Here is a 26,304-nt window from a genome sequence, read left to right on the forward strand (position 1 = left end):
CGCAGGGGTGCCCTCCCTGGGCAGCTCCTGTGGCACCTGGTGGCTGCAGCTGGCAGGGACAACGCCCCCCTCACCTCACACAGCATCAGGGCAACACGAACAGGTTATTTACGGGCTTGGGAGCTGGTGAAAGCAGTGCAAAAGGAAGGGGGAAGCTCCCATGGAAAGCCTTAGCTCCTGCCCTGCTCACTCTGATTTGAGCCTATCATCACGCAGCGCCGTGTGTAGTCACGGGTTTGTCACGGAACTCTTCATGAAATTGGGAAATGCTACTGAGATGTTGGGAGTTTTGTTTGCAGTTGTTAACTGCACGCTGCTGATAAGCTTACGTCAGGCACTGTGCTAGCCAGTTCCCTGTGTAATCCTGAAAAAACACAGTGACAAAATGCAAACTGAACAAGCCATGGCATGGTTACATCCTACGGGCACACCGCATCTTCCATGCCTGCAGACCAAACAGACTTCCTGATGGAAAAATTATTTTTTTTTCTGCTCCATCGGGAGAGTTGAACAACTGCCCCAGGTCTCTAAAACTTCAGTTCCTCCTTCTTTTTCACAGAATCACAGAATCACAGAATCTCTAGGTTGGAAGAGACCTCAAGATCATCGAGTCCAACCTCTGACCTAACACTAACAGTCCCCACTAAACCATATCCCTAAGCTCTACATCTAAACGTCTTTTAAAGATTTCCAGGGATGGTGACTCCACCACTTCCCTGGGCAGCCTGTTCCAGTGCCTAACAACCCTTTCAGTAAAGAAGTTCTTCCTAACATCTAACCTAAAACTCCCCTGGCGTAACTTTAGGCACGTGGGAGAACAGGCCAACTCCCACCTCTCTACAGCCTCCTTTAAGGTATCTGTAAAGAGCAATAAGGTCGCCCCTGAGCCTCCTTTTCTCCAGGCTGAACAAGCCCAGCTCCCTCAGCCGCTCCTCGTAGGACTTGTTCTCCAGGCCCTTCCTACCAGAGGAAAAAATAAAGTCTCCTTCTTCCAGACTTCGAAATGGGCTCCTAATGCCAGCCCTCACCATGTGCCAGAATGGCTCCTCACGGTGTGGTACTTTGTGCTGGCGTGGAGAGCCGCACCTGCTCAGGAAGAGAGGAAGCAAGCCGTCTGGTCCTCAATTTGTTGGGGTGGAAGCGCAGGACATGGGGCTTTTACAGCCCCTTCCCTACAAGCTGGGGTCCCTGGTGTCTCTGTGTGGCCAGCTGCCATGCAGCGTGTCCTCCTCAGCCAGGTCAGATGCAGCGGGGAGGGCTGTGAGGCAGGGAGCAGCAGGAAGCCTCCCCAAAACTGCAGAGCTGCCTCACAACTCGGGAGCTCTGTGGGTGCACATGCCCAGCTCCCTCCTGGGATGCTTCTGGCCATGGGCATGACGCCCAGCTTCGCCTTGGACCTGCCTCACTGCGGCAGCTTTCCCTGCTGACCCCAGCTGCTGTCCCTGGACCTGCTTTGCTTTCCTGTTCGGGTGCCGTGAGAGTGTGCCCTTGTCAGCAAGGCCACTGCCCGGCCGGCCTTGGTGTCACGTTTGGCTCCTGGCTCGCCTGCCCTCGCTCGGCAGCCTGCCCTTGTCGCTCCCTGACAGCTTGACTGTGCTCACCTGTCTGCCTGCAGTCACATCACGCCTTCTTTTTGATAAACGTCCTATCTGCTTCCAGAATGGTAAAAGCAGATTTTATTTTTTTAATGTACCCAACAATCTATGCAAATGTAAATAGCAATCTTCTGAGTTTTTTCTGACCAAGGGATGATCCACATTTACTGCCTCATTTCCAGTCTTTCCACAGTCTTTCTCATTAACTTTCTATGTTGTTGAAGACAGTATGGCATAGGCATGCACGAAATCATTGCTATTAATCTGAAATAATGTGTGTGCAAAATAGTAAAATTTAAAAATACTACAAATGAATGAACCACCTGTAGCCAACAGAATTATAGCCATGTTCTCCTACTGTGCCCATATCAAAGCACATTTACAGATTACACCCTGCAGCTGATGAAGGAAAGCTAAAAGGTGAAATGTAACAGCCAGTTGCTGGATTTTCTGAATTTTAAAACAGTCTAAAGACACAATGCAGTCCTGTTTTTTTTTTCATAATCATTTGGAGTTAAGTTCAGGGACCAGGTATCTAACCTATGCTGAAAAAAGTGATGTATTTGTCTTCTAAGGATGCTCCAGATACTAATTTAAATCTACATCAACTTCAGATTACCTCCTCTTGCTGACTGTTTCAATAACTAATTTAGTAGCCCTCGTAAGGGTTTTTGAAGCCCTAGGAAGCATTTTGTAGCCTAAGATTTACTATTTCTTCTAATTAGTAGCTACAATTTATTCTGTCATTGTTATCAAGAGCATTAGTCTTTTTCTTCAGCTTCAAGAGGCTTCAGATCCAATTTTCTTGTCACTGAGTGTAATGTCAGGGAATACTTATAGATACTGTTTGCAAGAAAGGTCTGCCTATACAGCTGTTGCAATGGAATTGACAACAATTGGTTTATGTTGATTTCTCAGAAAGATTGCAGTAAATAACAATAAATTTATTGATGGATCTTGTTCCAGATCTTAGGTAATTAAGATTATAGTCCTTTAACCGAGTCATGCTCCAGACATGGGATTGCCACCGTTTGCACCACGTCTTATGAGAGTGCATGTTGTTCCCCTTCCACGGCTGAAGAACTTAACAAATCTGCCCAGTGATATTTTCAGTGGACAGCATAACAGACGGCGTTTGGTGTATTTTTGTGCCAGAAGGATTGCTGCACCTCTGTAACCATGGAACTTGTAACCTGAGAAAGGGAAAAAAGGTCCACTCGCTAAAGATGCAATTACCGAAGAAACCCAGAATAATTCAGAACGACCTTGAAGCTCAGACGTTGGCGGTGAGAGGACAAACATCCTTTTCCTCCCATAAAACCCATGCATCATTTGAGCCCGTTTTGACAGAAGGTGAGTTTGAATTTGAGTCTCTCTTACCATTTCTCACTTATGCAGAAGTGAGTGGAATCTCCTAAACCAAGTGCTTTGAGAGAAACGTGTTTGCTGTCTGATGATTCTCCTTTACTTCTGGTTTCAAGTCATGGTAACAACTTTAGGACTCTGGTTTTGTCTAAATAGACCTGACAAATTCTTTGTTTCTGTTTCATAGTTCTTAGGCAATCCTATCTGTGACTGTTTTTTCTAAAGCCTCCTGGAGAGATAGAGATGATCATATTAGGCTAATATTTTAAGAGTTGATGACTCTTACAATAAATCAAACAACCAAATATTAAAGCTGTTTCTTGAAATGGAGTAAATTTATTGGAATTTTCAAGAATGTGAAATGAATCGTGGGCCAAATTGGGATGGAATTCAATGGAAACTAGGCTTCTAAGTCACTAAAACACTCAGTGAGGTTTTCAGAAGCAGCTGACTGCATCTTTGGTTGCCTAAACCCATTGCTATCACTTTTTTTTTTTTTTTTTTGAAAACAAAGTCATGTGCTGTAATAATCCCTTCTGCAAAACAAGATGTTGAGATAACAGAAAAAAAGTATTGATTTCATTTTGTTGCCAAGTACAAAATAGTAAAGGTCAAAAATAATGCTCAGGTGCAGAGTGTGTGAGGTCACCTAAGTGAAGGTTTGGAAACTGGAAGAATTTTCTTTTTTACATTCAGTGTTTGTGTGTCAGAGTTCAGGGATAAATGAAGCTGTACCACAGAGGAGGTCTTCAAAGTGCTGTTTTGATACTTGATATACCAATACTGGGGAAGACATTTTTTCAGATCGACTGCTAGACTCTGGTCCTAATTCAGTTCCCAAAAGAATGCACAGGAACACAAAATCAAAACACATTTGGCAGCTGGAGATAGATGGCCTCTATCTACTCCTAATCTTTCAATTTAATCTACTGGATCCAGGAGAAACTAATAGGAGACAACATACAGTATGAAGAGCTGGAAGACGTAAACAAAAATATCACACTCTTTTAAAGTAGGTTCAGTAAAGGCAAATATTTTAATAGCATTTGAGTTGCAGATCCGTCTGGGTCTTACAACATTGTAGTAATTCCAGTTATTAAAAACTACAAAAATACACTTTGCTGCTTTTCTGAATATGTTGAATATCCCCGATAAAATAGGCATGGAAGTTAGGGTACAGTCAGTATTGTATCAGTCTCAATATTTAGTGTACACTCCATAGGCTCAAAAGCCGCTGGCTGCATCAGTGAGAAAGCTATGAGGAGCTGAGATGCCATCACAAACCCACCTGGATGTCTGTGACTCAAGAGGGAGGCATGAAGATAAAATCCGGAATCAATAGCAGAGCACAAGGAAGAAAGTGAACAGAGCTGCTGGGAGCTAATAGCATAGTGTAATGTGTTTCAGTGTTCTTGGTGCTCTGCTAGCCTGGGCCCATGAGGTTTGGACCCTGTCTAACACACAAGACACTAATGCACTGCTGTACAAGGCAGTCAGGAGGAAGAGCTCCTGTGCATGCCCAGCCAGAATAACTGCGACTCCTGCTTGTGGCAGCCTGCTTCCGACATGGCATCGCAGCAGGCAGAGGATGGAGCTGTGCCAGTGTAAGCAGCGCACGCAGTATTCCCTAGAACCTAGAAGAAGTGTTGCCTCATCCCTGTTAGGGCACCGTTGGCTTATCAGAGATGACAATTATGTTTCTTGTTTTCCTTTATCTGCTTTGGAAGGAGTTTCTTTCATCAGCTATGTGTCTGTGGGAGTGCGCTACCTGTTCTCTAGTGGCCTTGCTACAGATGTTCCTCTTTTTCTTTAGGGAACTCAGAAGCAGCTGCTTCTACCTACTGTCATCTGCCTTGCATCCTCCCATGTCTGCGGTATAGTTAGACATAAGAATTACAAAACAAATACAGGAGATAACTCTGAGGAGCTAATTGATCAAATGCCGTGAAGAAGGGAGAAAGAAATGCACAACATCAATCAAGACTCTTTTCTGCACGGCTTTGGACACCACATGCTGAGTCTGATGACCAGGCTTGGTTCAATGGTATTTCAGTATTTCCAGCGATAATAATCACTGACAGCAGAGAGTGTTTAGAGTAGGCAAAAGATCCATGGTTTTGGCCAACACTAACTAAACTAGGATCTGGAAAGGCATCTGTAAAATTACGTAGGAAAAAAAGAAAAAAGTCCATATTTGTGACTAGAAGAGTAGAAACAAAAGAGGCAGCAGCACAAAGGTATTGTACAAAAATGATTGCAAACTGGGAAGAAACGGAGCAAAGATTGGAAGTGGGATAAATAAAACAATGAGAAGGATTGTTGGCATATTAAATAAAAATCACAGGGAGGTAGCTGTGAAAGCAGTGTTAAAAGGAGGGGGATTTAAGTATACCTATAAATCAAGGAGGTACAGCAGAGCACGTGCTGCAAGACATTGTCAGGAACATCAAGTCATTTTGTTGGGAATTGGCCCAGCATCATTGTTGTATACATGTGATGATTTTTGCCACTGCTGTCTCTAGAACATAGATATTTGGAAGGCTATTTTAATACGATAATCATCCTTCATTGATGTAGTTTGGTGTCTGTTCAGAGTGCTGTATGCCACAGGTATCTTCATCATGGGACTTGCTTCATCATGTTACTGCTGCTTCTCGCTTTTTTTATTATTTTTGCTTCTTCTCTGTTTTCTCCCATGAGTTTTTTTCCCAGCAATCTTGTGCTTCTTCTTCTTCATCCATTTTTTAACTCTTTTAATCTGTGGGCTCACACAGAACTTTCTGTCTCCTATGTAGAGACTGCCAGAGCAGAAATCAGTCATCAAAGAAAAAAATTAAGAATAAATAAATAAATATCATACTTATCATTCACCTACAAAAGCATCATGAAACATGCTTAATCTTATATTCTATAGTATGTCCATTTCCTTTTGTCTGTTTTCAGATATGGTAACTTCTAGTACCAAAGGTTTACATGATTACACTGTCTTCCAAAGTCTGAAAAAACTTTCCTGCTTCAGTCACTCTGAACAGAACCACTGTACAAAACCCTACATTTCTACTGAAAAAAAAAAAAAGTATGTAGATCACTTTATTATTACTATTGTGATCATCATGGAAATGGTCTAGAAATGAAAAATTTCCAGTATTACATACAAAACTTTCAGTTTAACCCAAACATTGTAATATTGTACCAGCCAAAATAATAATAATAAAAAAGTAAAATAATTGAAATTGCTTATGTGCAAAAGTAAAGCCAACTATTGAGTTTAGGCAGGGTTTGTAGGGGATCAGGAATAGTAATACAAAAATAATAAAAATAAATAAATCAGAGAACCTATGGTGCCTAAGTCCTTTTTCAATGCTGAAAATGAAGCACGTGTCAAAGTTAGTGCAGGCTGAATAAAGATCAATATTTTTATTGAAAAGGAAATTCAATTTTAGCAGCCTTAAGTTCAAACAGCACAACAATGGACGATTCTTAGATCACACACAATCTTATGTTTCAATGAATTTCTGTAAGCAAACTAAGATTCTACTTGTTAAAATGATGCCTAACAGGTTTCAATTTGACAGTACCCCTCTCACAGTGAAGCACCCAAAACATTTCTTACATAACAGCTTCTAGGTGACACAGGCCATCAGCTTTCTGGATCTCAAACCTCTCCACTCTGGGGAGAATTCCTTTGGGAATTTCATCTGAAATTTTCGTGCAACAGTTAAAGGCCCCAGGAAACAAAGCTAAAAAGAGTAATAACAAAGTTAGAAATGGCTTAGACATGAAGGGACAACCCACAGCTTAACTTCACAGAGTCACATGCTGGTTGAGGTTGAGAGTGTCTTCCTGAGACCATCTGGCCCAGCTTTCCTGCTGAAGGAGCATCAGCTGGAGCAGATAGCCCAGGGCTGTGCCTAACTGAGCTCTGAGCATCTCCACAAATGGACACTCCACAACCTCTCTGGAAAACCTCTTCCAGCGTCTGACCACCCTCACAGCAAAAAATGTTTTATTGCATTCTTCCTTTTTACCCTCCTCTTTCATCCTGAGATCTTGACTCAGCCTCATTATCGTTTGTCTTTGAAATTATTAATGCTATTGCTGAATTTTGTGTTGTCTTTTTCCCCTGGGGCTTGTGGGTTCATGACTGAATGTGTCTCTGCTAGGGAATGACCTGCAGATTTTTTTCTGCTTGATAAATACCATCTTTAAAAAAAAAAAAAAAAAAAAAAAAGACTAGAGGTTAAAAATCAGATGCTAACTCAAGATTTTTTTGTAACAAATAGTCACACATTGCTGTTTGTTTTTCTTCATTGCTAACACAGGTGTACACCTTCTAAAAGGGATTCCCTCCGAGAGTTCAAGTACAAGCCGAGCTATGTGGTTGAGGGATTTTTCTTGAATGTGAGAGTCTTGGGATCAAACCCATGCTTCAAAGTGAGCAGAACAAGGACTTCTCTGTCCCAGCCAATGAATCAATCTGTGTAAGGTAAGGAAGGAATCTTCCTATTTGATTTTATTTTTTTCCTGGCCATGAAAAGAGTCATGCTGTTTCTTAAGTAACAATTCAGCCTTGGAGTGAATAGATAAGAATAAGCAAGAGAATCTATTTTCAATGGTTGCTGTAAACAAGAAAATACAAGTCTCTTTACAAAATTTCCCCTATGAAGACTGTGTGACCTGCTTCTCACAAGAATTCTCTCTGAGAGCTAGAATAACAGGGAAGGCTGGCAGAGCTGCAGCAGGGAGCTAAAGCAGCTAGCAATATAGTAAAATTCACTGAAGGCCAGTCACGCTACCTGCTGCAGCTTGCAGGAGGTTTTAGTACCCAGTGGGGTAGCTGACAGAGACCTAGGACTGCACAGTCAGAAAGGAGGGTGAAAGGCACCAGCTGCTCTGATAGTCACCTCCTTGGCAACCCAGAGAGGAGGCTATAAATAATTGTATGGTGCAGAAGGATTAATTAAGTATTGTATGTTACATGTATTATTTCCCGGATGTCCTTTTCTTTTCTCTCTCGAGAAGAGAGAAAACAGCATACTATTCATGAAGCCAATTAATTCATGTTTGCAAACGGGAATTCAACTCACAGAGCACCACTAAGTTTATTTTTTTCTGAGGGTTTATGACTGTTAGTGACTGAAGTATGAGCGTTCATTGTTGCCAGTTGGTTCCTTGCAGAAAAATTACATAGGAAAAAAAGCTCAGGGAAGGGCAATAGTATCTTGAATGTTATCTGAGGTCCAGTCCTGTGCTTCTCTGAGGTCTAGTAAACTAAAAGCATTGCAAGGCTAGCACCACCAGCCTTGGGCAGAATCACCAGATACTACAGAAGGTTTTAGGGTGAGGCAGCTGTCCTCCCTGCTGCATGGCTACCATTGTTTGCCCACATTCACTTCATGGACTTACCAGCATCACTTTCTTTGTTCCCTTGATCCGGATTGTATTGAACTGTCCTTCGCACACTTTATAACCGAAAATTAATAAATTATTTTTGATGTACTTTTATAGCTGTATAAGCTGTATAAGCATATGAGGAAATTAAATAAAAATTAACAAAATTAATTGCTAATTAAAATTTAGCAATTTTAGAATGAATTCAGTTACCTGATGCTCAGTCAGTCTTTGGACTGGAGCATTAATCCTCTCTAAATCGTGCAGCTATGCAAGAAAATATGCCTCAACATGTGAGAACACACAACAGACTCCAATGAAACTGGTGAATACACGGACAGAAAACAGACTGAAATTTTGTAGTAGAGCGTGAATGAGGTGGTGCTTATTTCCCTGTCTTACAGAGACTGAGAACCTGCTAGTAACTTTTTGTTGGAGACGTGTGCTTAGGGCGGCAGTCTTGCTTTCGTAGGCTTGTATGGCTATTGACCCTGAGGAACTCCAGTCTGCACCAACTTCACTGCTCTTCAACAAAAAAATAAGCTATCACTTTTAAATAAAATGTGATTTTTTATGTTATTGTTGTTCTGTACATGAGTGTACAGTTACAATATGGCAAATAGAAATTAATTAGAATTTAATAGAAATTAAGTTTAATAGAAATTAAAGAACAGTCAGGGCAGTGAGTCAAGGAACTCCTGTATCTCCCCCAAGCCCCAGGAAAGGGACCTGTTGTTCTGGAGCACTGGGATGAGTTATCAACATAACTGTGCTCTGATCCCATAAGTGGGAAGGCACTAGGTGGTAATAAGCAAAGCTAATGAATTCAGCCCAACCCAATACCAGAAATATGTTTGGGCTTCAGCAATTAGGTCAGGCTCGTTAGTTGTTAATCAATGGTCAGCACAGTGGTTAAAAGAAAAGAACTGTGTTTCCACACAGATGTTGGCCAGGTCTTTTATTGCCCTTTGTCACTGTAAGAGATTTTTTCAGTGCTGCCCATTTCACTTGTCTCAGTGGCCCAGTGACACAATGAGAAATCCACGGCTGCTTACCAAAAACTGTTTAGACCTGTTGTGTGACACTGAGCCTCTTTAATGAGGACACTGAAGGAGCAGCTGACAGGATCAACAAGCTTAGCAATCATCTTGAGACAGGTCCACTCAGGGATCACTCTGCTGTTATTTCAGCTCTGCTGTTATTTCAGCAGGTGATATTACTCGCTTTGGTGTTTATTCCTTGGTAACACTCACCTAGGAAAGATCCACTGCTATTTAAATGTTTTGTGTCCTACTTTGGGGTAGCCTCTAATACTTCAAATCTTGTGGAAAATTCCACTGGAGCAAGTTAAGCACCCTTGCACCGGGCAAACGAGTAACTGGAAAACACCCTCACTCACCCAGCCTTCTCTCTCAAGGACGCCTAGGAAGGACCTCCTTTATGGATACATACTTTGCCACTGTGGCTTGTGGAATACACTATTACTAATCTTTTCATTATGCTGGATTTATTTAACATGCTATGGATAGCTTTACCGACTTCAGAAGTACTGGAGAGAAAGGACAGCCTTGTCTTAGCTTCCATTTCTTATCCTCTACCCAGCCAAACTCAGTATGTAGAAACTTTTTTCATCATTTCTGCTTTACTTTCTTTGGTCATCATTCTCAAACCCAAGAGCCACATGACAGCAGTTGAGGAAGGCCATGCCGTCTAGAGTTCAGGCAAGAAATCTTAAAAGCAGTTACTGCTTCCTGCTCACTTTCTGGAGCAGCCATGAACATTTCTCCAGTTTTGGGCTGATTACCCTAGATCTTTCCCACTTACAAGAAATTGTAGTGCCTGGTGAAGGGACCTCCTGCGGAATACAGCATCAGTAGCAGATTCTGCTACTGGTATTCTGCTGGTCTCTGGCTGCAGTTTTTAGGCAGGCAGGGCTACATAAATGTTCCCCTGTGGGTAGACACTGGGGAGGAGAAACACAGCAGCCATTGGCTCAGCCAGGCTCTTCTGTAGGAAATTTATCACAGCAGGACAGGTCGTTGTCTCATATTTTAGCTGAAGGGGACCAGGTGGAGAAAAAAAGAGGAATTACAGAATCACAGAACTGTAGGGGTTGGAAGGGACCTCAAGAGATTATCGGGTCCAACCCCCCTGCCAAAGCAGATTCCCTACAGCAGGCTGCCCAGGTAGGCGTCCAGACGGGCCTTGAATATCTCCAGAGAAGTAGACTCCACAGTCTCCCTGGGCAGCCTGTTAAGGAGATGAAGACACACCGAAATAGGTAGTGAGTGATGGAACCATGGCATTCCCTACCCCTGCGCCTTTTTGCTTCGTTTAACCAAGCACAACAGAAATGCTGGGCTGTAGGTGGGAACAGTGGGAAACATATTTCTGGTCCCCACCTCAAATACCCGATAGGAAGGTCTTGCACTTGCACAGACCAAGGGAGTCCTGCAAAGATGCACACAGTTATTAACCAGAACAGGTTCTCCCAACATGCCCTGTGTTCAGACAGGCAGCTTATCTTGCATGGTGAAATCTGGGAACCTGGGGCTCTTTCCATGTCTAAACCGAAATGTGAGATCTGCTGCTAAAGTGTCTCAAATTCATCATGCGTTGATGCAGCCCTGCACTGATTGCACAGCTTCGGCACTGCTGGGATTATCAGCAGCAGTCATTAGTGTTTCCTAATGGAATTCTTCTGTGGTTACAAAGTAGGCTTTGTACATATGCACAAAAAGCCCTTGCATTGATTAACTGGATTAATGTCTTGATTAGTCAGGCCATGATAAGTATTAAAATGCTCTAGTCTCAATACAGCCGTTCCCGTAGATAAATTTCCCACCTTAATCCAGTGCTGTTGATTTATGACCATAAAATCCAGGCTCTGCCCTCAGAAGGAAGATTTCTCTCAGAACACCTACACTTTATACTAACTTCTGTAAGGCAGATCATTTAGTACTCGTTTGCTAATGAAGCTGCCAGAAAATGTTTCTTTCATCTAAAACAAACTTGGGGCTGATTTAAGAGTTCAGTACCTTAAAGCATGTCTTCCTAGCTTAACACAAAGCAGGTCAGTAACTATTTCATTATGAAGAAGGCTCTGATCCTGCTTGGCAAGTGAACAAAGCAGGTTGCTAGAATCCTTGGCAAACACAGTGTAGTTGTACTCTGTTAAAACACGGAGGTTGCTCAACAGCTGGCACTGAGAGGGGAACTCGGATGCTGAACTGTGCCTCATTAAACCCTTCCTTCTATTCTGATTGTATGAGAATACACAAACCTGAAGTACAGAACTGAAAAAGAGACAAAGAAAAGATTTAGAAGGGATTCTAAGCTATATCTGCTGAAGTGGTGAAAATAATATTTAATAAAATATAAACCATAACATACAATTTTCTGGCCTAGAATAAATATAAATGAAGTCATTTAGTGATGCCTTGTCTGCTCTGCTGTGAGGACTGTTGTTAATATGGCCAGTTTCAAGCCAGGAGGGCTGACTGGAGACAGACAAATGGGTGTGCCACGCAGGCCATGATTTGCAAATATGTCTTGGTCCATCAAATCACCATCAGTTTGCAAGCTTTCTATTCCCATGCAGCATCCTTGATGCAGGATGAAAATTGGCAAGCACTATGTTTCTGGCCACATACTGGTGTGGTCAAAGAAACACTATTATCCAGTGCCTTACCAGAAGGTGAAATTCCTACTTTTCTTAGCAAATAAAAAAAACATTTAATGCCTTGCACATTGCAATGCAACAAGAAGTTGTCGTATTAACATATATCTCTTACTTTTCTATGAAGAAATGCAGTTTAATGAGAAGAAACCCATCTCCCACACTGCACAGATGACCCTCATGCTGACCAGACTGGTGTTACTAGAATGACTTGACTGGACTAACTCCAGCTAACTGCATCAGGAATACCCAGACAATCTTATTTACTTGTTATTCCAACCCTGCAGCATTTAGCACTCATTTTGGATGCTTTCATTATGTAAGAATTATCAAGTTTCTGTCTAAATATCTTCAAAATTGAATATATGTGGGAGTTTTCAAAAGAGAAATGTCTTCTCAATCTGAAATTCAGATCAACCACCTTTGAAATAAGTTCCGTATCCAACCTGCTGCTTAGCCTCTCATGACTGCCACAGCAGGTGTGACAGTGTTTGGCACTGTAAAGCCATGATGCTGAAAGCAATGAGTGGATAGGAGAATATAGTGGTTTTTTTGTTGTTGTTATTGTTGTTTTATGTGTGTGTTTTTTTTTCCAAAGCAAAATTGACCTTTTTTTTTTTTTTAAAATGATGTTAAGGGGAAAAAAAAAAAAAAAAAAAAAAACACCTTCCAGCAAACCCTTCCTGCCACACTTCAAAACAGTCTTGCTCTGCTCGTTTTCTGGCAGTGCCTGGCAGACACGTTCCTGCCTGCGGCTGGGTGTAATTTGGCCACCAGATGGCTTACCTGGCGTCTGTTCAACAGCGACCAATCCACAGCCACGAGCAAAGGAAACTTCTGCAAATCGGTATGTAGCAGCCCAAAATTTATTCATGGCTCTGTACCGTGCCACTGAAGTGAACAGATGCATAATGGCCAGCGGAAGCCGAGTGCTGGTTCAGATGAGGGTAGGGCGTGCCCATACCCATACAACCAGACGCAGTTCTGCCTTTTTTATTGCGGGCTCTGCTGTTTGAATGTTGTTGGTAAACGTGGAACATGTTTGTGTAAGGTAAATTAGATGATGAAGGTATTTCCCCTGCGCCAGGTAGTTCAGAGTGACAGAATGAGCGCTAAGAAAACCTTTACTTTGACCTGTGTGCGTGTGTGTACATGCCATTGCTGTTGTGCAAGACCTTGCTGACTGGCCAGATCATAAATCTAATGGAAAGGAACTCACACAGTCTTCTCAGGCCAGCAGGTGCAGTGGCCATTTTAATGGGACAAAACGTTAAGGCTCATTTTGTCCATGTGTTCTCTAAATCACCAGGGAACTCAGCATTTCCCACTCCTACTGTAACCACTGGAAAATTAGGAAAGTGCAAGTGATATTTGCAAGAAATTGCAAAGGATGAAGTTCTCCAGAATTTGAGTCATCTTCTCTGAGAACACAGTTTATTTTACAGTAGCAAATTACAAAGGAAAAGTATGAATTCAAGCACAGCACTGGCTAATCTGTTTGGAAAGTTATTTTGATGGAAATACACGAAGAAAAGAGCAAGCATTAGGAGATCTCATGGATCTTTGAGATGCGCAGTGAATGCAAAGCAAAGCTGTGAAAACCTCTTCTCTGCGTATGAGAAATTGGTTATGTGAAGTAAGTCTTAACAAGCATTTTGAAATCTTTGCCACCAAGGACATGTGAACATAAAAGGAAAAAGAACAAGTGATTTTCTAGCATATTGCCTCTCCAGAAGCTCAGAAAGTAGGAAATCACAGCTGAACTGGAGAGATCCCTTTAAACAAACAGTAAAATTTTATTATGTGTTCTGTCGGAAATTACTGCTTTAACGGTCTTACACCTTCAGCAATGAAAATTTCTCAGCTGCAGTGTTCCTGACAGTATTTGCTATGACAGATTACCCACACGGCTTTTCCTCGTTTAAGCCATTTTGCAGAATGACAAAGTCCCCACATCTGTTAAGGGAACACGAAGGAATGCTCAGGTGAAACTTATTCCAGGGAAACAAACTCCAGTTGTTCTACGCGGGTTAGGAGAGCCAGCTTTCAGTTTTAAAACTTTCCCATGCTACAGCACAGACCTTTAAGCTATCATCTTTGATCCCTTGCAGAGCTGCAGAGACTTAAGGAGACACAATTCTAGGTAGACACACCTTGGGATTTTTTTTTCTTTTTCCTTTTACTTTTAGGCAATTAAAACATAGAAACAGATAAAGCTCAGTTGTACTTACTCTCAGACGTCTGACTAACCGCGACTGTTAGGAGAGCAAGAACGGTGACTAAGTTCACATCCATTCCTCCCAGGAGCCGGGGTGCGCTGAGGGAGCCAGCAGCGAGTTACAGGAAATATCGTGTGGCCCGACCTCCCGGCTGCTGGGGAAGAACGTGATCGCAAGCCCCACCCTGGGCAGCAGCTCGAAGTCGGCTCCGTCCTGTGCAGCACAGCGGGCTTCAGCTGGCCTCCTCTTCTTACCCCTTCTTCCCTGCTTACACGGGGAAGCCTCGGACAGGTGGGAGAGGAGGCTCTGCGTATGTGGCAGCACTGAGGCCGCTGTGCCTCACCGCTGCATCCCCCGAGCCCTCCTCGCTGAGGAGGCTTTTCAGAAGTAGAAGTGCTGCTTATAGAAATGCCTCGGAAACAAACATTTGCAGGATTAAATCAGGAGGACAAAAAAAAAAGCACCTTTGTTATTAGATATTGCCTTTGTGTGAAAGCTAAACACGCGACCACACAGGCCAAACCCACTGCACTGTAAACAGGCTCAGCCCCACAGAGCCGCTTGCCGTGCACCAGCTTTGTGTTCAAGTCTCGTGTTTTCAGCTGGTGAGAGACCCTAAACAAGAGCCGTGCTGTTCAGCATGCCTTAGCCCCCTTCCAACCTGCTTGTAGGGCAGCAGCCATGCTGTTTGTGAAAGAGACAGGAACGTTTTTTTGGCAAAAGACAGCTGGGAATGGTATACCTGGTGTATCGCCGTCCATTTTCTCATAACTCTCATTTCTGCAGCCATGTCAATAATTCTCTGTGACATTAGAGGAACACTCAATCTGAACAAATGTATGGCTCTCCATGGGAAAAAAAAAAGTAAAGTTTTGTATTTGGAGGCTGATAATATCTGTAATTCTGTGAGTGGCATCAAAGAAGGTTTTCCTGATTCATGCAGGGGAAAAACTCTGGGGAAAATAACAACTGAAATTTCCTGCTACAGATGACATAGGTCACAGGTTCACATTTTCTAATGCCTGGAAAGATTACCGTGTGGTGTCTCCCTGAGCTGAGAGAGTGCACCAGCAGCAGGTGGTTTCCATATTTTGCTACCCTCCACCACTGCCAGTGCCACGCAGGCTGTCTGCTGGGACTTTTTCTAAGACCGAACTAGAAGAATCAGCTCAAGAAGTCCATGGACTCTTCAGCCAGGCTCACCTTTGCTCTGGCTCATTACAGCAGTTCTTACCATTCCTAAATTTCCAGAGCACAAGATATAAGAAATTGCTAGCCTCAGTGACTTTAATCTATGCTTGCACTGTCCCAACACAAGTTTTACAGTTCAGCCTCATAATAAATTACTATCGTGCGATCAAACTGACCGGCTGTTACAGCTTTACTTCATAGCTCTTGGTTCCTGCTTGACACTGTTATCTACCAGGATAAGAGAATAAGGCACCTGCAGAGTACTACACATTCAAATGAGGCTCTACTGTGTTAAGAGGAGAAGATAATGTGTGCCACTTCACGTATGATTTCGGGGAAGTCGTTTGTGTTGAAATCAACAAGCTGACTCATTGCTGGCATTTAATTACAGTGAAAAATCTGTTAAAAAGTCTAAACTGCCACTAGCAAAGCTAAGACAGCTCGCAGCACCTTAATTAATATGAACCTAGGTAAGGACAAGACTATTAGCAGTGTTAATGTACTTCGTCGTAGCACAAAGAGGAATAGGCTGAATAAAACAGGTGTTACTGAAGAACTAAAGAAATGGCTTCCGTCAGTACTAATGGGGTTTTGTCTCCTCAAAACTGGGTGCTTTGTGTCCGTGAGGGTACTGACACCAAGTATTTTGCTCTGACAAAAGCTTCACACAGGCTCTCCAGATACAGTTTTAAACACCTGGTGCAGACCGCAAAATTTTCAGTCCAGCAAGAGTGTAGAGCATGCCGAGCTGGAGCAGCGATGGGGTGGGAGAAAAACCAAAGCACCCCGTGCGAGAAATGCAGAGTGTTCCCAGGTGGCTGCTCAGACACACACACATATCCTGTGTCACACAAACTGAACAAACGCGGATACCTGCAGGCATTCATTTCCCTGCTGCTGACAAAATGCTATGGCATGCTGAATGCAACTCACTTCTGCAGTCAGATTACTCAATTTTAGCTCAAGTTTTACATCTTCTGTGCCTTCAGAGTTCGCAGTGACATTTACAGCTCCAGAACAAAATGAATGCGTGTTCAGTTCAATGGGAAAGTACAGCAAGGAAACGATGATTATGGCAGACCCGGAACATGATTTCCACTTTATAGAGGCTGTGTAATGTGCCAACAATTTAGAATGTTACACCTATTAGAATAGGGCAAAATGTAAACTGAGAAAATAACTCCATTTTATGACATTGAGAAATTCAAAATAAAAATAAAGCCAGGAAACAATGGCAAATATTGTGCTATGACTCCACTTAAACACACAGGCAGCCGTCCAGCATACAGAGAAAGAACAAGGTAGCCAGAAATTCTTTTCCCAGAATTGCACTGACATAGTTGACAATGGCATTAGTTGCAATTACGGCTGGAGGAACGTGAAGGCTTTTATTGACATATTCACCTGGACTGAATTCAAACCTCAAATGAAAGCTCTAACCTACAGGCAGAACTATTGCAAATGAGAAGGCAGTCATTCCTCTGCCCTGGGAAACAAAGCAAATTCTTGCTCTACTCATTTTTAAACTTCTGTCTTGAACTTGTTCTACTTTGAATGCTGGAAAAGCTACGTCTGAGAGCAAAGCCTTGAATTTTTGGAGCAGAGGACTGCGACTTTCTCCATGCTAAAATGCACTGTAAGGTGTCTCACACCTTTCTCCAATTACAGAGGCACAGGCAGGAGTAGACTGCCCTTCTTTAACCCCCTGCTTGCCCTTGAACAGCTTTCTGCAGTGAAAGGTACGGCACAGGGAACAGCAGACACATGCTTCTGCCCTGCCCGTGTACCTGCACCCCAATCCAAGAAGTCCTGTGCAGCGTGCACCAGGGCACCGAGGCCTGACAGCCTCCAGTCTCTGAAGCCGGACTTCCAACAGAAGTGCTGATTACTGGCAAAGAACAAAACCTCCAATTCCGTTTGTTAAATCAGGATAAATCATGTTAAAACAACTTTGGACCATTGCTGTCTTCAGCAAGATTTAACTTGAGCCTTTGCTCTCGGCTTACTGGTAGAAGTAATGGACTTAGACTCTGTTACTTCAGTGCTTCCTATTACTCTGATGAGGCTCACAATAATCAACTTGCAGTAACTATTTTTTTTTCCTAGAAGGGCTTAAATTGTGAATGAACAGAGAACATAATTTACAATCATACTTTGGACTTCCTAGAGGTATCTCCAATTGCTTGTGTAGGTAACAAAATCCCAAACCACGATCTCTTCAGACAGCCCCTATTCTAGACCATGCCTCACACAGACAGAAGGAAAAGAGAAGCACCTCGAGGAGCCACTGGAGCACCCAGTCCCTCCCCGCAGGCCGATGTCCCTGCATGCTGCCGTGGCTCCTTCTCACTGCCCTGCTGGGGCTCAGGACCCCATGCAGGAGTTGCAGCCCCGGTGGGGGGAGATGAGGGCACTTGTCCCAGCCTCTGCCACTGCCTGGCACCTAGGGGTGAGGGCCTGAGCCTGGATCCCCTGCTCTCTTAGCGGCCTCCTGAGCAGTAGTTTATTGTAGACTGGGGTGGAAGCAGAGCTCAGTGGAATAATGCAGGCTTTTGTGCTGGGGAGCAGGCTTCAGGCTCTCCACACCAGGAAGACGAAGGTGTGGTGCCAGCTCTGTTTCCAGTGCCAAAAGTGCAGAGAAACGCCTCCTTTTTTCTACTGTCTGTTTCAATAAAATGTCCTTTACAGCTATTGCATCTGAAGCAGCTGACCCCACAGATACTCTGCAACAGCCAGGCATTTACCTGCAGGTGCCTTTACTGGATTTTAGCTCTTACTGTGGTAGCATCTCTCTTCTCCAATGGAAACAGCATGGAAAAAGCATGAGCAGAGCCCAGGATTCACCTCACAAACTTTCTTTAGGTCTGCCAGAGTCCTAAATTCAGTCCATCATTGTCAGTGGACTGGCTTGCCTGCCAGCAGAGTGTTTACATCGCCTGGGATGTCCAAATTAAAGCCTTTCCATATCTCCAATGTGACTTTAGAAGTTGACATCCTGTTATGGTGGTTGAGACAAATGACCTATTTCACTGGAAAAATGGACAGAGGGAGAAACAGAGGATATTATTAATCTCCCAGGTCAGGGGAAAAACAAAAAAAAAAAAAAGTGCAAAGTAAGTCCTTAGGAAGGTGTGGAAGTTGTGAAGTCCCTGTTGTAGCTAGCAGCTACAACACTTCCCCTCTCAACCTCTCTGCCCTTTACAAGCCAGTCTTACTGCAGAGGAAGACCATGTGAGAAAGGCTCTGAGAGGCCCTGCATGCACTAAGAAGAACGGACAGCAGAGGTTTTCCATGGCTGGCTGCTGCTTTATTCAGGTGACAACCTGATGCTGAGATATAAAGTGGGAAATAAGAATATTGGTATTTGTGTTTCTTGATAGAACCAATAATTCTGTGTGCTTTCCTATAAAGGTTCTTTTTTTAAAAGATTTTATTGGCTACATAGCTTAGTCACTCTCCCAAACCAAGCCCAAAATGCGAAGTTTACATCAGTTGTCCACACGCTTTTCCCAACTCTGTTTCCCAAAGGGCTTCTCATGACAAGGCTGAGTACCAAAGACCAGGTGTTCCTAAGTTTTGTTGGCATGTTTTTCATTGTAGGCCTTAACTGGCTTTTTGATGAGACAATTAGCCTGTTAATTTGGATTCCGAAATGCAAAAAACAGACTGTGGGAGGGACTGCTCGCAAACACACCATCGGTGAAAATGCTTGCTTGTAGAGACAATATCTGACCAGCGGTCTGGTTCAGCATGATGCTTTTTTTCTAACCTACTTCTCCTGAGCCTGAAGGAGCTTGAGACTGGTTTTCAGTCTACCTGGATTTCCCTAATCTACCTGCATGCCCCTATCTTTTAAACCCCAACGTTGTATGTGTAGGGGCATAACACAAATGACAAACGTTCAATGGAAAATAATCAAATCAAGTTTTAAAGAAAAGGTTGTTGCTCTTTTCCACAAACATAAATAAATACAGGTGTTCTGGTCTTACTTGTTGGCTAAAAACATGTTTATGGTCACAGGAGACTTACGCAGGGGCAAACGCAAACACAGCCACGGCACGAGGTTATACTAACAGGGGCTGAGAGGAGTGCACGACAGACGTTGCATCAAAGCATGAGGATCAACAGACTTGCAACAATTTTACGGGGAATAAACGTGATTTTCCCTCTTTCCTAACCCAAATTCACTGACTGTTAGCATGGCTTGTGAAGTCACTATCAGCCCTGAACTATGATCTCTTGCAGCCACTGGTTGTACCGGGAAATTAAATTTTGCCTTGTAAGCCATCACGCCCACGTTACATCTTCGTTACTGAGCTGGCACCAAGGATTTCGGGCTGCCTCTCGTGGTCTCCTGCCTGCCAGGTAACAGAGTCCCTCGCAGCTCTGAGGCCGTGGCGTGGTGTGCTTGGTTATGCATCCACAGGATCAAATGCACACTTTACCTATGCTCAGCGTAAGTATGGAAGCTGGAGAAGAGGAAAAAGAGCTTCACGACTTCGTTTATGCTTCTCACAGCCAGAGCTCAGACAGGAGAGGGTCGCTTTGGTGAAGGACCTTCCCTTTCTGAAGGGTGCCGGGGCCCTGATCGCGGCTCTGTGCAGAGCACGAGACAGAGTGCTGTGTTTTTACCCCAGGTCCGTGCATGAATTTCCTCACAATGCTTATCCTGTATCAGAGCTGCTAGGCAGCTTGGTGGAGATGGGGAAAACCCACCGAGTGAGGAGCCTTCATCCAAAACACCTGCTTGCCCTGCATTTTTTGATTTGAAGTTCCCCTTCTTATAAAGGGCACAAAAAACTTTGGTGCAAAACTCTACTTAAGATTTTTATTTTTTTTAAGAGAAATTAAGAAAAAAAATCAATTGTGTGGGGCAGGTTTGGCAGCTCTCTTTCTGGATGACCAGGTGCATAAGTTTCACAAATCCAAGAGAAATGGAAAATGCCAACATTTTGAAAAAAATATATAATTTATAATTTGCAAGTCTATTACCTGAAGCAAAACAAGACCAGGACCATTTCCTCTCTTTTCATTTACATTTTTATAGTTAAATATTACCTACAAGATGTAAAACAGACTATTTAGATTGGAGACTCCTTGGTAAGGGATTAGTTACACAACAGACGAGTGATTGAAACCTTCCTGCACTACCCAGAACAAATACATTATTAATAAGGATGTTGTTAATGATACACCTGCTTCTGCAGTTCTTACTCACTAATACCAGGAAGAGTTTTGTGTCTTGTTTGCTGGATTTGGCTTTTTTTTTTTTTTTTTTTTTTTATTTCACTTAAAGAAACGTGGCCACCACCACCACATATTCCTCACTTACAACAAAGGTGATGCTGTTAAATGGGCACAGCGAAGCAAACCCATCTCCCAGATAACTACTTGGGGCTGCACAGGGCTGGCAGAATACAATTTGACCCCCGAATTGGAAAGACACACCATCAACTTTGCACTGAAACCTCTCCCAGGTTACACTGACCACTGGAAGTTGGGTAAGCAAACACTGCCCCACACTGCTTCTCTGCCCTCAGGCACCCCTGGCCGCGGGCTCCAGCCCACCCCTGGCGTAACGCTGGGGCAAGGACGGGGCCGTGCAGCGGGTACGGGCTGTGGGCTCTGCTGGGAGCCCTGCTCACCACCACAGTCCCTTTGCTCCCTCTTCTCCAATTACCCGATGGTTTCCAGCCCCTCAGACACTTGGATGGAACAACGCCGTTGTACGTTTGCACTTGGGGCAGGAAGGAGGTTTACTTTGGCAAGTGAATTTATCGCCTTAGTTCCTCATCGCTATTCCAAAGCCTGTTTGCTGGCTTTGGAAAGTGGTTTGCAATAACCTGCTCTCTTCCTGTAGTTCTAAAACCCAAACTGCTTCATCATTTCAGGCCAGCTAGCTGGACGTGACTGCTATGTCTTTTTTATGAAATTCTCTGCTAGAAATTGCCAGGTTTGAAACAAGCTCCTCTGTGAGCTGTCTTTTTCTTGAAAAACTACATTTCATCCCAGCATTCCCCAATCAGCTCTACTTCTTCAGCTTTGAAGAATTTCTCTTTGAACACACTTATCTGGCCCAGCTTCCCTGTTTGGGTTTTGTTTTGTTTTGGATTTTGTTGTTTTATATATATATATATATATATATATATATATATACAAGCTTAATTAAGGATCTAGTGAGATTAAGCAACACTTACGAAGAGTTACACTTACTTACTTGTGAGATAAAGGTATCTGTGCTAAATGTTACCAGCAGGTGACTTGTGGAGATAGGAATAGTAGAGGGAACAAAACAAGTGTCAGGCAAGAAGTTTTGCTTTGATAAGTTGCGAAGGGATGTAACACCTAATAGCATTAAAATGTATTTCGTGCATGTCACGGGACACTTCTGTTCCCTGTTTTGATTCTGAAAGCCTAGCAGCTACCTCCTCCAGAAGGCCTGAGGAACACAACAAACCTCACAGCCACTCTCATGGCACAACAGAAAACCAGGCCAAGCAGGTGATAAACAAACAGCTTGGTAAAACACTTTCTCCTCTGTGTACCTCTGCAAGTCATCTCCTTCTCCTTTAAGTAGGCCATTAATTTATTCCCCAAATGCCAGCAAGTATGGGTTTCTTTGGGACAGAAGGAAGCAGAAATACCAAATTCCCTTTGCAAACATGATAGGAGAGTGTTTCCAAACAACGTCTTACATACAAATTATTCTGACACATTTTCTCAAGTCTGGATAAAATATATATTTCAGAGATTTTAGTAGAAGCTGTTCTCATTACCCAAAGTAAATCTGTGCTCGTTACCGCTCTAGAAGTAATGATGGCAGTTTGCCATACTGGCTGGAATCTGAGCTGAAAACTAAAGCTTTTATCTCCATCAATAAAGTAACTTCTGCCAGGGAAACTGGCATGATATCCTTGCCTAAGGAAACGTCATCGGTGCCAGGGAAATAGCCTGTTCTCTACCTCGATCAATACTGCTGCTTTTGAGATGCTTCCCCCGCACCGTCGGTGTCAGGTGCCATCAGCAGCTCAGCAGCAGAGCGTTCAGCTGTGATCATGTAACTCACCCTCACCTCTGCACTTGAAACCTCTCACCTGTTCGTTGCTCAGGGACGTGGTATAGCACTGGGCTGCTCAGTGCTAGGGTAAAGGTCAGGCGAGGTGGTCCTGGAGGTCTTTTCCAACCCGAGTGTTTCTGCGATCCTTCACGGAGGCCCAGGGCACGTGCACTCCGTGTGGCAATGCAAGCAGGCTGACTGGAAGGGCAGTGCTTCTGCAAGCTGGAGGGGTAGAACAACTGGATGGAGAAAAAAACAGTGCAAAGCAACTCTGCCTTTGGTGTTTTGTGTTCTGGCTTTTCATCAGTGTTTTCCTGTTCAAACCACAAACAAATAAATTTCTGGCCTTTATCCTCCTCCACCGTCCTCACTTCTCACTCTCAAGTGTTGAACATAACTTTCTGGACAAGCACGCACCTGCCCTTCTGCCCACTGCTGAGACGAACGGTCACCAGACCTACTGCAGCTTCTGTGCTGGCATCGTAGAAGAGTTAGAAGGTACCTAAAGGGGAACGTGGGATTCATCTCACCTTGCCCGCAGCAGAGCTACCTGCCTCTGCTCCCATTTCAGTCAGCTGCCACCGGGTTAGGGCAAACCATGGCATGAGAAGTGCAACCCTGTACGCCAGTAGAAGTCTCTTGTGGGAAGAGCTCCACGGTGATCTGCGCACCACTGCACAGCCTGGCTGGCCCCACGCGGATATAAGGGCAGTCTGTGGTGGTTTGCTGTGAGATGGATCTACGTTATTGCCCAACAGATAGCTAGGATGTAAGAGCATGTTGAATTGTTCTTACTGTGGGGAAGTAATGTACAAATTATGTGCATACATTTTTATGGTATGAAGTTGTAGCATGCATTTAGTTGCTTATTCGCGTTTGATGCACAAGACATACAAAACCTCCACCCAAACATACTTGCAAATCATTCAAACTTTCACCTCAACGTGTGTCTAGAAGAAGAAAGAGACCTGTCTCTCTGAGGACTAATGAAACAAAAACAGCTAATGCTGAAAGGTTTTGCTAGCTAGAGTATTCTGTACCAGAACCCCCCAAGCCCTACCCATGAATCCACAGTAAGACCCAGGGTACAACTGAATGCTTGGTTCTATCCATTATAAAGAGTTAAACGAACAAATAGGTTATTTATTGAGGTTACACTGATGGAGCCTTATTACTTGAATCTTATGGTACTCCTTTGTCCCAGAACATTTGCATTTTTAGAGGGGTCCTGACAAGATTTCCTTCTAAGTTGTTGGCAGGAATACATGAAAAGAAGCCTGGTTTTGGCTGTCAGCAATTTAAACTGAAATGTGAACGTGAAACCAGCAGCATTACAAACTTTCAAAGTGTCCTTGATGGACTGAACAGTCTGCTGACGTTAATGACAAAGTGACCCTGAACATCGTGGATTCTGGAAATTCCTTATGCCATCATTATGTCTGACATCTTTGGCTTTGTTTCTGTACCACAGCTCCTGCACTAAAACTCACAGCTGCCAACTTAGGCTATCAAAAAACTTGTTACGAATGAGCAGCGAGCAGATTAAGGAAACTACCCCACGCCTCTTCAGGACTCCTTACCGAATGCTGTGCATTCTGGAGGTGAAGAATGTCTAAGATCAAAGTAAGATCAGGTTTACTTGGAAGCATGAGGAAGGCTCCAAGGAGAACGCTAACACTCCTTGGGTGAAGGAGTTGTTTCTGTATTGGATATGGCAACACAGCATAAAGCCTGACGTGGGGAGATACCCCTGCCGTAGCTGCGGTGTATAAATTCACTTCCACAGATTGCTCAATGCAAATGTTTTCAGTCATCTGGTTTTGATTAAACACATGTTTTTACAAAATTAAATCTATTTAACACTTCTGTCAAAAGGAATATAGTAAAATTTCTTTTAATTGCTTCTCAATATTCTGAAGATTTCCTTAACATTGCTTAACATAAAAGCTTTTTTTGCTAAGTAGCAGGATGTCTGGATCTCCTATACATTCAAACACTCCTCTTTCCCTCAGGAAAATTAAATACAAATTCAGGTTACAGAAATAGAAAGTGATTATATAAGCATCAAAAGAAAGATGTGTGATACACATAAATACCAGTACAATTTACCTTTAATGTTACTCTTCTGTTATAAACAACAGAAAGCCGTTCTACAGTGCAACATTCAAATTTCAAAAAATTCAATGTAGAGAACACAGAACTGGGGGTACCAATTCAGTGTTTTGAGGAAAATCTTACTACTGTTTCTCTAATGAATGCAAAGGGTACTTCACCCCGACAGCACTTCTTTGCTTCAAAGCAAGGTCTGCCTGCAGCAGGGAAACAAATCCTAACTTGTGGACTCAAATTGCCAGTTGATCAAAGCCCACACTATGCAGTGCTTACAGTACAAATTTCTACTGCTGTGAATAAATTTGCATAAGTGACAGAACTTAGATCGGCTCAAATAGTTAAACTGAAATGTGCTCTTCTGCTGCATTTCATCACTTTGCTTCATTGTGAGAGGGGCTGATGGAGCAGATATATATATATGTATCTATATTCAAAATGAACATTGTACTAACAATTCCTTAGATTAAATTTTAACCCCTTCCCTCTAAGTCTCTTTCTGGAACTTTATTTCCATTAGCAGAGGAAATGTCCATCCAATAATAAGCCACTACCAATAGGCTGACCACAAAAAATAAAATTATTTCAATTTAATTCAAACTCACCAACATTTTCTTTGGATAATGGCATCAATTATGAATAATTCACTTATCAATATTTGGTTAAAGGCAGACGATCATTAATACAATGTACTTCACTGCAGAAAAAACAGCACCTGTAGTTATGTCAAAATACAGATTACATTCTGAACTAGAATATAAATTGATAGAAAATGCATTCTTTCCTTCTGTTAAGGCCAACATGCAATTAAAATAAATTTTATCTTACTTTTTTTTTTTTTTTTTTTTGGGGGGGGGGAAGGGGGAGGCTGCGGATTCAAACATTTTTAACTTGGCAATTATGAGAACTTACTTTTTAAGACCGCAATCCATTAAAATCAGCACAACCACTTCCTTCGACTTTAAGTTGTAAGACTTGAAAATATGTGGAAATAGTTTCAATTGGTATATGAAATGTATGAATTAACAGTAGTATTTTAGTGATATGTATTGCACATCGTGCATGAAGTTACCACCTTGAGTAAACAGTTTTTTTGTGTGTAATTCGCATACTTTTTATATTTCATATTAATTCAAGTGTGATGCTGCAGTAAAGCACAAATTCATTAAGATACATTTTTAGGGTTGTTTTATTTTTGCTATGCTTTTTCTACACATGGCAAATATTACTGCATAGCTGGAAAAATCAATGCAGTTGAAATGCACTGGTAAGAAAATGTTAGGAAGTTCGTTTGTAATAGGGAGGTGCATCTCCTAGGTGACGTGGGCTGAAACAAATATTTGACTTCTTTTTTTCTTTAACCTGGCTACCCACAAACTGGGCGTCACTTTACCTTAAAAAGCTGTCCACGGCCTGAGATAAAGTTGTCTAAATGTCAGGAAGAGGCACAAGATTAACGTGCCTGTCTGGAGAGGGACTGACAGAAGTCACACGTGACAGGTGCTTGCTGCTTTCCTCAATATATTCATTTCTTTGGTAGAACTGCTAGAAATGCAGAAGAGGAGTATGTGCATTTTTAAAGTACTGAAGGAATACCCCATTATCCGATCTTTAAACACAGCTAGAAAGAGAAATGAATTCAAGTAAGAATCAAGCATCTTATGGTACAGTACCAGTCTGAAGGACTGATGGGGGATA

The 26,304-nt window shown here is 42.7% G+C and overlaps 1 protein-coding gene and 1 long non-coding RNA gene across 2 annotated transcripts; one reads left to right on the forward strand and one right to left on the reverse strand.

Moving 5' to 3' along the window:
- Positions 1–1,012: 1,012 nt before the first annotated feature.
- LOC137848218 (uncharacterized) lies at positions 1,013–7,395 on the forward strand. Its single transcript, XR_011091227.1, has 2 exons — positions 1,013–2,948; positions 7,283–7,395. It is a non-coding gene; the product is annotated as an uncharacterized lncRNA (long non-coding RNA).
- CCL28 (C-C motif chemokine ligand 28) lies at positions 3,966–14,400 on the reverse strand. Its single transcript, XM_068667209.1, has 3 exons — positions 14,262–14,400; positions 6,574–6,700; positions 3,966–5,758 (listed from the first exon to the last, which is right to left on the reverse strand). Exons 1-3 carry the CDS (start codon positions 14,323–14,325, stop codon positions 5,602–5,604), a joined length of 348 nt encoding a protein of 115 aa, XP_068523310.1. The 5' UTR covers positions 14,326–14,400; the 3' UTR covers positions 3,966–5,601.
- Between the last annotated feature and the right edge of the window lie 11,904 nt (positions 14,401–26,304).

Source organism: Anas acuta, chromosome Z, assembly GCF_963932015.1.
Source record: "Anas acuta chromosome Z, bAnaAcu1.1, whole genome shotgun sequence".
NCBI classification, from domain to species: Eukaryota; Metazoa; Chordata; class Aves; order Anseriformes; family Anatidae; genus Anas; species Anas acuta.